Source organism: Oncorhynchus nerka, unplaced genomic scaffold (genome assembly GCF_034236695.1).
Source record: "Oncorhynchus nerka isolate Pitt River unplaced genomic scaffold, Oner_Uvic_2.0 unplaced_scaffold_4620, whole genome shotgun sequence".
Classification (NCBI taxonomy): domain Eukaryota; kingdom Metazoa; phylum Chordata; class Actinopteri; order Salmoniformes; family Salmonidae; genus Oncorhynchus; species Oncorhynchus nerka.
The window spans coordinates 1-15,318 of NW_027036682.1; the positions used below are offsets into that span (position 1 = coordinate 1).

General features: G+C 45.4%; 1 protein-coding gene across 2 annotated transcripts; it reads right to left on the reverse strand.

Moving 5' to 3' along the window:
- Positions 1-6: 6 nt before the first annotated feature.
- On the reverse strand, positions 7-8,466 carry LOC135566506 (NEDD4-binding protein 3-A-like). Of its 2 annotated transcripts, none has more exons than XM_065014203.1 (4): positions 8,350-8,466; positions 7,345-7,523; positions 1,683-1,892; positions 7-1,272 (listed from the first exon to the last, which is right to left on the reverse strand). In XM_065014203.1, exons 2-4 carry the CDS (start codon positions 7,441-7,443, stop codon positions 1,051-1,053), a joined length of 531 nt encoding a protein of 176 aa, XP_064870275.1. In that variant the 5' UTR covers positions 7,444-7,523; positions 8,350-8,466; the 3' UTR covers positions 7-1,050. The 2 variants fall into 2 exon arrangements, with proteins under 2 accessions (XP_064870275.1, XP_064870274.1); XM_065014202.1 differs by having other exon boundaries at positions 7,345-7,526.
- Between the last annotated feature and the right edge of the window lie 6,852 nt (positions 8,467-15,318).

Here is a 15,318-nt window from a genome sequence, read left to right on the forward strand (position 1 = left end):
GAGAGACACACAGACACACACATAGACACACACATAGACACACACATAGACACAGACAGGCACACAGAGAGACACACAGACACAGAGAGCACACACACAGACACACACATAGACACACACATAGACACAGACAGGCACACAGAGAGACACACAGACACAGAGAGACACACAGACACACACATAGACACACACATAGACACACACATAGACACAGACAGGCACACAGAGAGACACACAGACACAGAGAGACACACAGACACACACATAGACACACACATAGACACACACATAGACACAGACAGGCACACAGAGAGACACACAGACACAGAGAGACACACAGACACACACATAGACACACACATAGACACAGACAGGCACACAGAGAGACACACAGACACAGAGAGACACACAGACACACACATAGACACACACATAGACACAGACAGGCACACAGAGAGACACACAGACACAGAGAGAGACACACAGACACACAGAGAGACACATAGAGAGACACACAGAGAGACACACAGACACACAGAGAGACACACAGACACAGAGAGAGACACACAGACACACACATAGACACACATAGACACAGAGAGAGACACACATAGACACAGAGAGAGACACACAGACACAGAGAGAGACACACATAGACACAGAGAGACACACAGACACAGAGAGAGACACACAGACAAAGAGAGAGACACACAGACAGAGAGAGACACAGTCACAGAGAAAGACACACAGTCACAGAGAGAGACACACAGACACAGAGCGAGACACACAGACACAGAGAGAGACACACAGAGAGACACACAGAGAGACACACAGACACACAGAGAGAGACACACAGACACAGAGAAAGACAGACACAGAGAGAGAGACACACAGTCACAGAGAAAGACAGACACAGAGAGAGAGACACACAGTCACAGAGAAAGACAGACACAGAGAGAGAGACACACAGACACAGAGAGAGACACACAGACACAGAGAGAGACACACATACACAGAGAGAGACACACAGACACAGAGAGAAACACACAGTCACAGAGAGAGACACACAGACACAGAGAGAGACACAGAGAGAGACAGAGAGAAACACACAGTCACAGAGAGAGACAGACACAGAGAAACAGGAGTTGACCTGATGTGAGCCAACTGTGGTCTGAAGGGAGGTCTGTATGGAGGAAGACTGTTCATGGAGTTATGACCAGAGTCTGACAGGTTCTCATCCTCCTGACTCAGACCACGCACTGACGCCACCGCCTGTATCACAACATTAATACCAACTGTTATCATCACCATAACCAGCATCATCATCAGCATCATCATCATCACTATCATGATTACCAGCATTATCACTATCATCATATCATCACTATCATCATCACCAGCATCATCATCACCAGCATCATCACTATCATTATCACTATCATCATCATCACTATCATGATTACCAGCATTATCACTATCATCATCATCATCATCACCATCATCATCACCAGCATGCATCATCACTATAATCATCACCGGCAGCATCATAATCATCACCATAATAATCCTGGTACATTGGACAGTATTGATACAGTCCCTTCCTGACGTTTTTAAAGACCACTAGTAACAGACACTGTACATGTTTCAGGGCCAGACAGAAATCACCAGACTAAAACGGGCACCTTGGTTCCGCTGGAGGTGGGTCCTCCATGGCGGGAGGGTGAGGAGGAGGAAGAGGAGGTGGAGACAGCTCTAGGTGTGTGTGCGTAGGCCCGGTGGAGCCCGTTGGAAAGGCCCTGGTCTGAGTCCTCTATCTTGGCAGGGTAGAGGTTCTGCATGGAACTGAAGTTCTTGGGTGTGACCAGCTTGAAGGCAGACGGCCCGGGAAGAGACTGGAGGGAGAGAGGAAGACTAGATGAGTTAGTAGGTGAAACTGTCAAGTAAGAGAGAGAGAGATGCTAGGTAGAGTCAGACAGGGAGAGAGGTATAGAGAGACAGACAGGTAGAGATGTATAGAGAGACAGACAGGTAGAGATGTATAGAGAGACAGACAGGTAGAGATGTATAGAGAGACAGACAGGTAGAGATGTATAGAGAGACAGACAGGTAGAGAGGTATAGAGAGACAGACAGGTAGAGATGTATAGAGAGACAGACAGGTAGAGAGGTATAGAGAGACAGACAGGTGGAGATGTATAGAGAGACAGACAGGTAGAGAGGTATAGAGAGACAGACAGGTAGAGATGTATAGAGAGACAGACAGGTAGAGATGTATAGAGAGACAGACAGGTAGAGAGGTATAGAGAGACAGACAGGTAGAGAGGTATGAGAGACAGACAGGTAGAGATGTATAGAGAGACAGACAGGTAGAGAGGTATAGAGAGTCAGACAGGTAGAGAGGTACAGAGAAACAGACAGGTAGATATGTATAGAGAGACAGACAGGTAGAGAGGTATAGAGACAGACAGGTAGAGAGGTATAGAGAGACAGACAGGTAGAGATGTATAGAGAGACAGACAGGTAGAGAGGTATAGAGAGACAGACAGGTAGAGAGGTTTAGAGGGAACAGACCAGGTAGAGGTTTAAGAAGAAGAGAGACAGACAGGTAAAGAGGTTTGAGAGAGACAGACCAGGTAGAGAGGTATAGAGAGACAGACAGGTAGAGGTATAGAGAGAGACGGGTAGAGGGGATATGGCATGCTGGAGGTATAAAAAGAGACAGACAGGTAGAGAGGAGATGGCATGCTGGAGGTATAAGAGACAGACAGGTAGAGGGGAGATGGCATGCTGGAGGTATAGAGAGACAGACAGGTAGTAGAGGGGAGATGGCATGCTAAGGTATAAAGAGACAGACAGGTAGAGAGGTATAGTATAAAGAGACAGACAGGTAGAGAGGAGATGGCATGCTAGAGGTATAAAGAGACAGACAGGTAGAGAGGAGATGGTATGCTGGAGGTATAGAGAGACAGACAGGTAGAGAAGGGAGATGGCATGCTAGAGAGTATAAAGAGACAGACAGGTAGAGGGGGAGATGGCATGCTGGAGGTATACAGAGACAGACAGGTAGGGGAGATGGCATGCTGGAGGTATAAAGAGACAGACAGGTAGAGGGGAGATGGCATGCTGGAGGTATAGAGAGACAGGCAGGAAGAGAGGGGAGATGGCATGCTGGAGGTATAAAGAGACAGACAGGTAGAGAGGAGATGGCATGCTGGAGGTATAAAGAGACAGAAGGAGAGATGGGTATAAAGAGATAGACAGGTAGAGGGGAGATGGCATGCTAGAGGTATAAAGAGACAGACAGGTAGGTAGGGAGATGGCATGCTGGAGGTATAAAGAGACAGACAGGTAGAGAGGTATAGAGAGACAGACAGGTAGAGGGAGATGGCATGCTGGAGGTATAAGAGACAGACAGGTAGAGAGGTAGAGAGACAGACAGGTAAGAGGGGGAGATGGCATGCTGGAGGTAAAAAGAGAGACAGACAGGAAAGAGAGGGGAGATGGCATGCTGGAGGTATAAGAGACAGACAGGTAGAGGGATATTGCATGCTGGAGGTATAGAGAGACAGACAGGAAGAGAGGGGAGATGGCATGCTGGAGGTATAAAGAGACAGACAGGTAGAGAGGTATAGAGAGACAGACAGGTAGAGGGGAGATGGCATGCTGGAGGTATAGAGAGACAGACAGGTAGAGAGAGGAGATGGCATGCTGGAAGTATAAAGAGACAGACAGGTAGAGAGACAGACAGGAGGTAGAGGGAGATGGCATGCTGGAGGTATAGAGACAGACAGGTAGACAGGTAGAGACAGACAGGGAGATGGCATGCTGGAGGTATAGAGAGACAGACAGGTAGAGAGAGGAGATGGCATGCTGGAGGTATAGAGAGACAGACAGGTAGAGAGGGGAGATGGCATGCTGGAGGTATAGAGAGACAGACAGGTAGATGGCATGCTGGGTATAAAGAGACAGACAGGGAAAGAGGGAGATGGCATTCTGGAGGTATAGAGAGAGGCAGGAACAGGGAGAGAGGTATAGAGAGACAGACAGGTAGAGGAGATGGCATGCTGGAGGTAAAGAGAGATAGACAGGTAGAGGGGAGATGGCATGCTGGAGGTATAAAGAGACAGGCAGGAAGAGAGGGGAGATGGCATGCTGGAGGTATAGAGACAGACAGGTAGAGAAGGTATAGAGAGACAGACAGGTAGAGGGGGAGATGGCATGCTGGAGGTATAAGAGACAGACAGGTAGGAGGGAGATGGCATGACTGGAGGTATAAAGATGACAGCAGGTAGAGAGAGACAGACAGGAAGAGAGGGGAGATGGCATGCTGGAGGTATAGAGACAGACAGGTAGATATGGCATGCTGTAGGTAGAGAGACAGGCAGGTAGAGGGGAGATGGCATGCTGGAGGTATAAAGAGACAGGTAGCAGGGGGATATGCTGGAGGTATAGAGAGACAGACAGGTAGAGGGGAGATGGCATGCTGGAGGTATAGAGACAGACAGGTAGAGGAGATAGAGTATAAAGAGACAGACAGGTAGAGGACAGAAGGAGAGAGGGAGATAGCATTCTGGAGGTATAGAGACAGACAGGGAGAGAGAGGTATAGAAGAGACAGACAGGTAGAGGGGAGATGGCATGCTGGAGGTAAAGAGAGACAGACAGGTAGAGAGGGGAGATGGCATGCTGGAGGTATAGAGAGACAGACAGGTAGAGGAGATGGCATGCTGGAGGGAATAGAGATAGCAGAGAGACAGACAGGGAGAGAGGTATAGAGAGACAGACAGGTAGAGGGGAGATGGCATGCAGAGAGACAGACATTCTCTGGATGTCCCTTTTAATGAAGCTTTTTTAAGACAGGAGGGGAGATGGCATGCTAATGTTAAAATGGGGTATAAAGAGACAGACAGGTTGTTGACAGACTAAATGGCATACTGGAGGTATGGATAAATAGAGAGACAGACTCTTTGAGGAGATTCATTCCTATACAGTATATTTGACCCAGTGATATGGCATACATATACAGTATGTTGTCCCAGGGAGATCATACCTATACAGTATGTTGTCCCAGGTGATATAGACAGGGAAAGAGGGGAGATAGCATAGGTATAGAGAGACAGACCAGTGATATCATGCCTATACAGTATGTTGTCCCAGCTGGATATCAGACCTATACAGGTAGAGGAGATGGCATGCTGGATATCATAGACTAGACAGTAGGGAGATGGCATGCTGGATATCAGAGACAGACAGTATGAGAGTCCCAGGGATATGTCCTTTTAGCTTTTTTAAGAAGAGTCTAATGTTAAAATGGGTTATGTTGCTAAAATAATGGGGATAACATTACCTATACAGTATGTTGTCCCAGTGATATCATACCTATACAGTATGTTCCAGGGATATCATCCCTATACAGTATGTTGTCCCAGGGATATAATCCCTATTATTTGTCCAAGTGATATCATACCTATACAGTATGTTGTCCCAGGGATATCATGCCTATACAGTATGTTGTCCCAGGGATATCATACCTATATATGTTGTCCCAGGGATATCATACCTATACAGTATGTTGTCCCAGGGATATCAACCTATTATATGTTGTCCCAGGGATATCATACTTATAAAGTATGTTGTCCCAGGGATATCATCCCTATACAGTATGTTGTCCCAGGGATATCATCCCTATACAGTATGTTGTCCCAGGGATATCATACCTATACAGTATGTTGTCCCAGGGATATCATACCTATACAGTATGTTGTCCCAGGGATATCATCCCTATATGTTGTCCCAGGGATATCATACCTATAAAGTATGTTGTCCCAGGGATATCATACTTATAAAGTATGTTGTCCCAGGGATATCATCCCTATATGTTGTCCCAGGGATATCATCCCTATATGTTGTCCCAGGGATATCATACCTATATGTTGTCCCAGTGATATAATCCCAGGGATATCATCCCCTATATGTAGTCCCAGGGATATCATACCTATACAGTATGTAGTCCCAGGGATATCATACCTATACAGTATGTTGTCCCAGGGATATCATCGTCCCAGGGATATCATCCCTATATGTAGTCCCAGGGATATCATACCTATATGTTGTCCCAGTGATATCATACCTATATGTTGTCCCAGGATATAATACCTACAGTATGTTGTCCCAGTGATATAATCCCTATACAGTATGTTGTCCCAGTGATATCATCCCTATACAGTATGTTGTCCCAGGGATATCAGTATGTTGTCCCAGGGATATCATACCTATACAGTATGTTGTCCCAGGGATATCATACCTATACAGTATGTTGTCCCAGGGATATCCTCCCTATATGTTGTCCCAGGGATATCATACCTATACAGTATTTTGTCCCAGTGATATCATCCCTATATGTTGTCCCAGGGATATCATGCCTATAAAGTATCCCAGTTGTATATCATCCCAGGGATATCATACCTATACAGTATGTTGTCCCAGGGATATCATACCTATAAAGTATGTTGTCCCAGGGATATCATTCCTATACAGTATGTTGTCCCAGTGATATCATTCCTATACAGTATGTAGTCCCAGTGATATCATACCTATACAGTATGTTGTCCCAGTGATATCATACCTATACAGTATGTTGTCCCAGTGATATCATTCCTATACAGTATGTTGTCCCAGGGATATCATCCCTATATGTTGTCCCAGGGATATCATCCCTATATGTTGTCCCAGGGATATCATACCTATAAAGTATGTTGTCCCAGGGATATCATACCTATAAAGTATGTTGTCCCAGGGATATCATACCTATAAAGTATGTTGTCCCAGGGATATCAACCCTATATGTTGTCCCAGGGATATCATACCTATACAGTATGTTGTCCCAGGATATCATCCCTATATGTTGTCCCAGGATATCATCCCTGTATGTTGTCCCAGGATATCATCCCTATATGTTGTCCCAGGGATATCATACCTATAAAGTATGTTGTCCCAGGGATATCATCGTCCCAGGGATATCATCCTATATGTAGTCAGGGATATCATACCTATACAGTATGTTGTCCCAGGGATATCATACCTATACAGTATGTAGTCCCAGGGATATCATGCCTATACAGTATGTTGTCCCAGGATATCATACCTATACAGTATGTAGTCCCAGGGATATCATACCTATACAGTATGTAGTCCCAGTGATATCATACCTATACAGTATGTAGTCCCAGGGATATCATGCCTATACGGTATGTATTCCCAGGGATATCATACCTATACAGTATGTTGTCCCAGGGATATCATACCTATACAGTATGTTGTCCCAGGGATATCATTATTCTTCTTACCTTCTCATATTTCCCTCTAATGGGCAGTGAGTTCTTTGACACGTCCACCTCAGTTCTGTCTTTGTGGTAGATCTTGATGTATTTCCTCCTCATGTCCATGCTCTCTCTTCATGGACTGCATGCTGGAGAAGATGTCCTTCCTACTGCTGCCTGGGCCGCTACCCGCTTTGGCCTCTTTCCTGCTGGGATCATTATAAAGGTTTTCATTCAGGTTTCAAGTCATTTGATAACCAATCAAGTCAATTGATAACCTGTTCTCCTGAGCGATAATAACAGCTTGTTATGAAAATGATTTATATTTGAGTTTGCAAGAAAGGTATTTCACTGTACTGAGGCATGTGATATTAAAACTTGAAAAAACAAATGAAAATGATTTTGATTTCATCAAGCTACAACTATATTGTAATAGCCTACTTCCCAAATATAGTCAAAACCTCCTACCAGCTCACTGTGTGGCACCCACCTGGCAGTAGCACTAACACCACTATGGAATCACAGGTGATGTTATTACCCAAGAGCATCATCAATGCCTTCTATTTGAAACAGACAACTCTTTACCGCTTTGTCTGCACTTTATGGAATACATAGACTCTCTACTATAAAACCCATCTGGGTGATGAAACACGGCAGCCATTTTGTGCTTGTCAGAGAGTTCACTAATCTGGTGACGTTGATGAAACACATCAGCCATTTTGTGCCTATCAGAGAGTTCACTAACCTGGTGACGTTGATAAAACACAGCAGCCATTTTGTGCCTATCAGAGAGTTCACTAACCTGGTGTTGTTGATGAAACACAGCAGCCATTTTGTGCCTTAATCAGAGAGTTCACTAACCTGGTGATGTTGATGAAACACGGCAGCCATTTTGTGCCTATCAGAGAGTTCACTAACCTGGTGATGTTGATGAAACACGGCAGCCATTTGTGCCTATCAGAAAGTTCACTAACCTGGTGATGTTGATGAAACACGGCAGCCATTTTAAAGAGCATCAGAGAGCTCACTAACCTGGTAATGTTGAGGTAGTTGAGCAACTCTCTCTGGTTGAAACCTTTCTTTAATATCCTGTTGGTCTGCCTGGGTCCCACCTGGGGCACGGCCCGGCTGCCTTTAGCTGGGGACGCGTCTGGGGGCGCTCCACTAGGCTGCCTACACTACCCATACTGAACCGGTCCAATAGGGCGGTGGACCGGGTAGGGGGTCGAGATGGGATCACGGAATGTCTTGCTGGGGTTGCGGGTCAGAGGAAGGGTTTGGACCACGTTGCCATTGGTTACAGGACAGGGTGGCCCCGCTGGGAACTCTTGAGGTAGGGAGGAAGAGGAAGAACGAGGTTGAAAAACAGAGAATGGATATAAACCAACTGTCATCTGATTCAGAACCCTGTAAAATATCATAAACCATTATCACCATGACAACTTCCTATTCACCTTCTAACTGTACTCTCTGTAATATCTTATCTCTGTAATATCTTATCTCTTTGACAATAAACCATCTTATCCAAGACCAAGTTGTTTACAGTACGTCTTCAGCTGCCTGTCTGTCTGTCTGCCTGTCTGTCTGTCTGTCGGTCCCATTCCCTCTGTCTTCCTCATTATTTCCCCGTAGCCTTTCCCTAGTTACCAGTCTGTTGTTGATGTGCATTCCAGTCATACTCCTGTATTTTTCCCTGTCTGGCTTCATATCTCCTCTCTCAGAGCGTGACTTGACATGTGGCTCCTCTGTGATCAGCTGTGTGTGTGTGTGTGTGTGTGTGTCCCGAGGCAGTTTTGTGCAGTCAGTGACCCACCTAAAACCTTTAGAATAAACCCACCTAAGCTGTGATCTAGTCTTAATAAATGAGTCCCATAGTGCAAAGCCACACAGCAACACAACCGTATGGTTCAACCACGCTCAACTACTAGCTTATCAAAGAACCAAAACACTTTCCTAGTTATTAACACTTCAAAATCCCAAATAATGCATCAACCTCCTGCCAGAGACACCTCATGCATTTTTGAAATTATAAATGAGAAGTAAGCTAAAGAAGATCAGATGATGTATGGTATATATGTAGTGTGGGTAGAGAGTGTCTAATGTGTGTGTGAGAGCCTCTGGAGAAGAGGAGCAGATAACATATGCACCACCAGAAGCCTGTTATGTAACTATGTGTGGGATTCGCCCTCCGTGATGCTACTGATTACAGCAAATCCAAATTGTCTGATAAAGAGGCAGAGGTCCTTTTATAAAGGATGGTCCTTTATAATCAGGCAGCAGGACAGACTAGGATGTTCTTTTATAATCAGGCAGCAGGGACAGACTAGGATGTTCCTTTATAATCAGGCAGCAGGGACAGACGAGGATGTTCCTTTATAATCAGGCAGCAGGGACAGACGAGGATGTTCCTTTATAATCAGGCAGCAGGGACAGACGAGGATGTTCCTTTATAATCAGGCAGCAGGGACAGACTAGGATGTTCCTTATACACAGACTCAAAGCCTGGCTTATTCACAGACTCAAAGCCTGGCTTATTCACAGACTCATTATTCACAGACTCAAAGCCTGGCTTATTCACAGACTCATTATTCACACTCAAAGCCTGGCTTATTCAGACTCAAAGCCTGGCTTATTCACAGACTCAAAGCCTGGCTTATTCACAGACTCAACGCCTGGCTTATACACAGACTCAAAGCCTGGCTTATTCACAGACTCAAAGCCTGGCTTATTCACAGACTCAAAGCCTGGCTTATACACAGACTCAAAGCCTGGCTTATACACAGACTCAAAGCCTGGCTTATTCACAGACTCACCGCCTGGCTTATTCACAGACTCAAAGCCCAGCTTATACATTCAGACTCATTATACACAGACTCAAAGCCTGGCTTATACACAGACTCAAAGCCTGGCTTATTCACAGACTCACCGCCTGGCTTATTCACAGACTCACCGCCTAGCTTATACACAGACTCAAAGCCTGGCTTATTCACAGACTCAAAGCCTGGCTTAAACACAGACTCACTATACACAGACTCAAAGCCTGGCTTATACACAGACTCATTATACACAGACTCAAAGCCTGGATTATACACAGACTCAAAGCCTGGCTTATACACAGACTCAAAGCCTGGCTTATACACAGACTCACCGCCTGGCTTATACACAGACTCAAAGCCTGGCTTATACACAGACTCAAAGCCTGGCTTATACACAGACTCAAAGCCTGGCTTATTCACAGACTCAAAGCCTGGCTTATACACAGACTCACCGCCTGGTTTATACACAGACTCAAAGCCTGGCTTATTCACAGACTCAAAGCCTGGCTTATACACAGACTCAAAGCCTGGCTTATACACAGACTCAAAGCCTGGCTTATACACAGACTCAAAGCCTGGCTTATACACAGACTCAAAGCCTGGCTTATTCACAGACTCAACGCCTGGCTTATACACAGACTCAAAGCCTGGCTTATTCACAGACTCAACGCCTGGCTTATACACAGACTCAAAGCCTGGCTTATTCACAGACTCAAAGCCTGGCTTATTCACAGACTCACCGCCTAGCTTATACACAGACTCAAAGCCTGGCTTATACACAGACTCATTATACACAGACTCAAAGCCTGGCTTATTCACAGACTCATTATTCACAGACTCAAAGCCTGGCTTATTCACAGACTCATTATTCACAGACTCAAAAGCCTGGCTTATTCAGACTCAAAGCCTGGCTTATTCACAGACTCAACGCCTGGCTTATTCTGAGACTCAAGCCTGGCTTATTCCACAGACTCAAAGCCTGGCTTGTCTCAGACTCAAAGCCTGGCTTATTCACAGACTCAAAGCCTGGCTTATTCACAGACTCATTATTCACAGACTCAAAGCCTGGCTTATTCACAGACTCATTATTCACAGACTCAAAGCCTGGCTTATTCAGACTCAAAGCCTGGCTTATTCACAGACTCAAAGCCTGGCTTATTCTGAACTCACCGCCCAGCTTATACACAGACTCAAAGCCTGGTTTATACACAGACTCATTATACACAGACTCAAATACAAGCATACACAGACTCAAAGCCTGGCTTATTCACAGACTCAAAGCCTGGCTTATTCCAGACTCGGCTTATTCACAGACTCAAAGCCTGGCTTATTCACAGACTCATTATTCACACTCAAAGCCTGGCTTATTCAGACTCAAAGCCTGGCTTATTCACAGACTCAAAGCCTGGCTTATTCACAGACTCAACGCCTGGCTTACATACACAGACTCAAAGCCTGGCTTATTCACAGACTCAAAGCCTGGCTTATTCACAGACTCAAAGCCTGGCTTATACACAGACTCAAAGCCTGGCTTATACACAGACTCAAAGCCTGGCTTATTCACAGACTCACCGCCTGGCTTATTCTGATCTCAAAGCACAAGCTTGAGTTTCTGATGACTCAACGCCTGGCTTATACACAGACTCAAAGCCTGGCTTATTCACAGATAGCCGGGCTTATTCTGAGACTCAAAGCCTGGCTTATACAGACTCAAAGCCTGGCTTATTCACAGACTCACCGCCTAGCGATTCACAGACTCAACGCCTCTGGCTGAGATCAGACTCAAAAGCCTGGGGCTTATTCTGAACTCAAAGCCTGGCTTATTCACAGACTCAAAGCCTGGCTTATTCACTGACACACCGCCTAGCTTATACACAGACTCAAAGCCTGGCTTATACACAGACTCAAAGCCTGGCTTATACACAGACTCAAAGCCTGGCTTATACACAGACTCAAAGCCTGGCTTATTCACAGACTCAACGCCTGGCTTATTCACAGACTCAAAGCCTGGCTTATTCACAGACTCAAAGCCTGGCTTATTCACAGACTCAACGCCTGGTTTATACACAGACTCAAAGCCTGGCTTATTCACAGACTCAAAGCCTGGCTTATTCACAGACACACCGCCTAGCTTATACACAGACTCAAAGCCTGGCTTATACACAGACTCATTATACACAGACTCAAAGCTAGCTTATCTATGACTCATTATTCACAGACTCAAAGCCTGGCTTATTCACAGACTCATTATTCACAGACTCAAAGCCTGGCTTATTTCCAGACTCAAAGCCTGGCTTATTCACAGACTCAACGCCTGGCTGATTCTGAACTCAAAGCCTGGCTTATTCACAGACTCAAAGCCTGGCTTATTCAGACTCAAAGCCTGGCTTATTCACAGACTCATTATTCACAGACTCAAAGCCTGGCTTATTCACAGACCCATTATCAGCAGACTCACTGGCTTATTCAGACTCAAAGCCTGGCTTATTTATATTACAGACTCACCCTAAAGCCTGGCTTTATACACAGACTCAAAAGCCTGGCTTATTCACAGACTCAAAGCCTGGCAGACTCAAAGCTTATACATAGACCAAAGCCTGGGACCATTATACACAGACTCAAAGCCTGGCTTATACAGACTCATTATACACAGACCAAAGCCTGGCTTATACAGACAGACTCAAAGCCTGGCTTATTCAAGACTCAAAGCCTGGCTTATACACAGACTCAAAGCCTGGCTTATTCACAGACTCAAAGCCTGGCTTATACACAGACTCAAAGCCTGGCTTATTCACAGACTCAAAGCCTGGTTTATACACAGACTCAAAGCAGACTCACCGCCTGGCTTATACACAGACTCATCTTTATACAGACTCAAAGCCTGGCTTATACACAGACTCATTATACACAGACTCAAAGCCTAGCTTATACACAGACTCACCGCCTGGCTTATACACAGACTCAAAGCCTGGCTTATACACAGACTCAAAGCCTGGCTTATACACAGACTCAAAGCCTGGCTTATTCACAGACTCAAAGCCTGGCTTATACACAGACTCATTATTCACAGACTCAAAGCCTGGCTTATTCACAGACTCATTATTCACAGACTCAAAGCCTGGCTTATTCAGACTCAAAGCCTGGCTTATTCACAGACTCAACGCCTGGCTTATACACAGACTCAAAGCCTGGCTTATTCACAGACTCACTGCCTGGCTTATTCACAGACTCACCGCCTAGCTTATACACAGACTCAAAGCCTGGCTTATTTACAGACTCAAAGCCTGGCTTATACACAGACTCAACGCCTGGTTTATTCACAGACTCAAAGCCTGGCTTATTCACAGACTCAAAGCCTAGCTTATACACAGACTCACCGCCTGGCTTATACACAGACTCAAAGCCTGGCTTATACACAGACTCAAAGCCTGGCTTATACACAGACTCAAATCCTGGCTTATTCACAGACTCATTATACACAGACTCAAAGCCTGGCTTATTCAAACTCAAAGCCTGGCTTATACACAGACTCAAAGCCTGGCTTATACACAGACTCAAAGCCTGGCTTATACACAGACTCAAAGCCTGGCTTATTGGCCACAGACTCATTATTCACAGATCAAAGCCTGGCTTATCACAGACTCAAAGCCTGGCTTATTCACAGACTCAAAGCCTGGCTTATACACAGACTCACTTATACACAGACTCATCGCCTGGCTTATTCACAGACTCCAAAGCCTGGCTTATACACAGACTCAAAGCCCAAAGCCTGGCTTATTCACAGACTCAAAGAGCTTATACCAAAGCCTGGCTTATACACAGACTCAAAGCCTGGCTTATACACAGACTCAAAGCCTGGCTTATACACAGACTCAAAGCACTCACCGCCTGGCTTATTCACAGACTCAACGCCTGGCTTATTTATACACAGACTCAAAGCCTGGCTTATTATATTCACAGACTCAAAGCCTGGCTTATACACAGACTCAAAGCCTGGCTTGCCCACAGACTCACTGCCTGGCTTATTCGCAGACTCACCGCCTAGCTTATACACAGACTCCAAAGCCTGGCTTATTTACAGACTCAAAGCCTGGCTTAGGCACAGACTCAACGCCTGGACTCACCGCCTGGCTTATTCACAGACTCAAAGCCTAGCTTATACACAGACTCACCGCCTGGCTTATACACAGACTCAAAGCTTATTCACAGACTCACCGGGCTTATACACAGACTCAAATCCTGGTTTATTCACAGACTCATTATACACAGACTCAAAGCCTGGCTTTATTCACAGACTCAAAGCCTGGCTTATTCACAGACTCAAAGCCTGGCTTATTCACAGACTCATTATTCACAGACAAAGCCTGGCTTACAGACTCAAAGCCTAGCTTATACAGACTTGAGACTCAAAGCCTGGCTTATTATACTTATTCACAGACTCAAAGCCTGGCTTATACACAGACTCAAAGCCTGGACTGCACTCAAAGCCTGTCTTATTCACAGACTCACCGCTGGCTCACAGCTTATACACAGACTCAAAGCCTGGCTTATACACAGACTCAAAGCCTGGCTTATACACAGACTCAAAGCCTGGCTTATTCACAGACTCATTATTCACAGACTCCGTGCCTGGCTTATTCAGACTCAAAGCCTGGCTTATTCACAGACTCCAAAGCCTGGCTTATTCACAGACTCATTATTCACAGACTCAAAGCCTGGCTTATTCAGACTCAAAGCCTGGCTTATTCACAGACTCAAAGCCTGGCTTATTCACAGACTCCAAGCCTGGCTTATTCACAGACACACCGCCTAGCTATTGCAGACTCAAAGCCTGGCTTATACACAGACTCAAAGCCTGGCTTATACATTGACTCAAAGCCTGTCTTATCTACAGACTCACCGCCTAGTTTATACACAGACTCAAAGCCTGGCTTATTCACAGACTCAAAGCCTGGCTTATACACAGACTCAAATCCTGGCTTATTCACAGACTCACCGCCTAGCTTATACACAGACTCAAAGCCTGGCTTATTCACAGACTCAACGCCTGGCTTATACACAGACTCAAAGCCTAGCTTATTCACAGACTCATTATTCACAGACTCAAAGCCTGGCTTATTCAGACTCAAAGCCTGGCTTATTCACAGACTCAAAGCCTGGCTTATTCACAGACTCAACGCCTGGC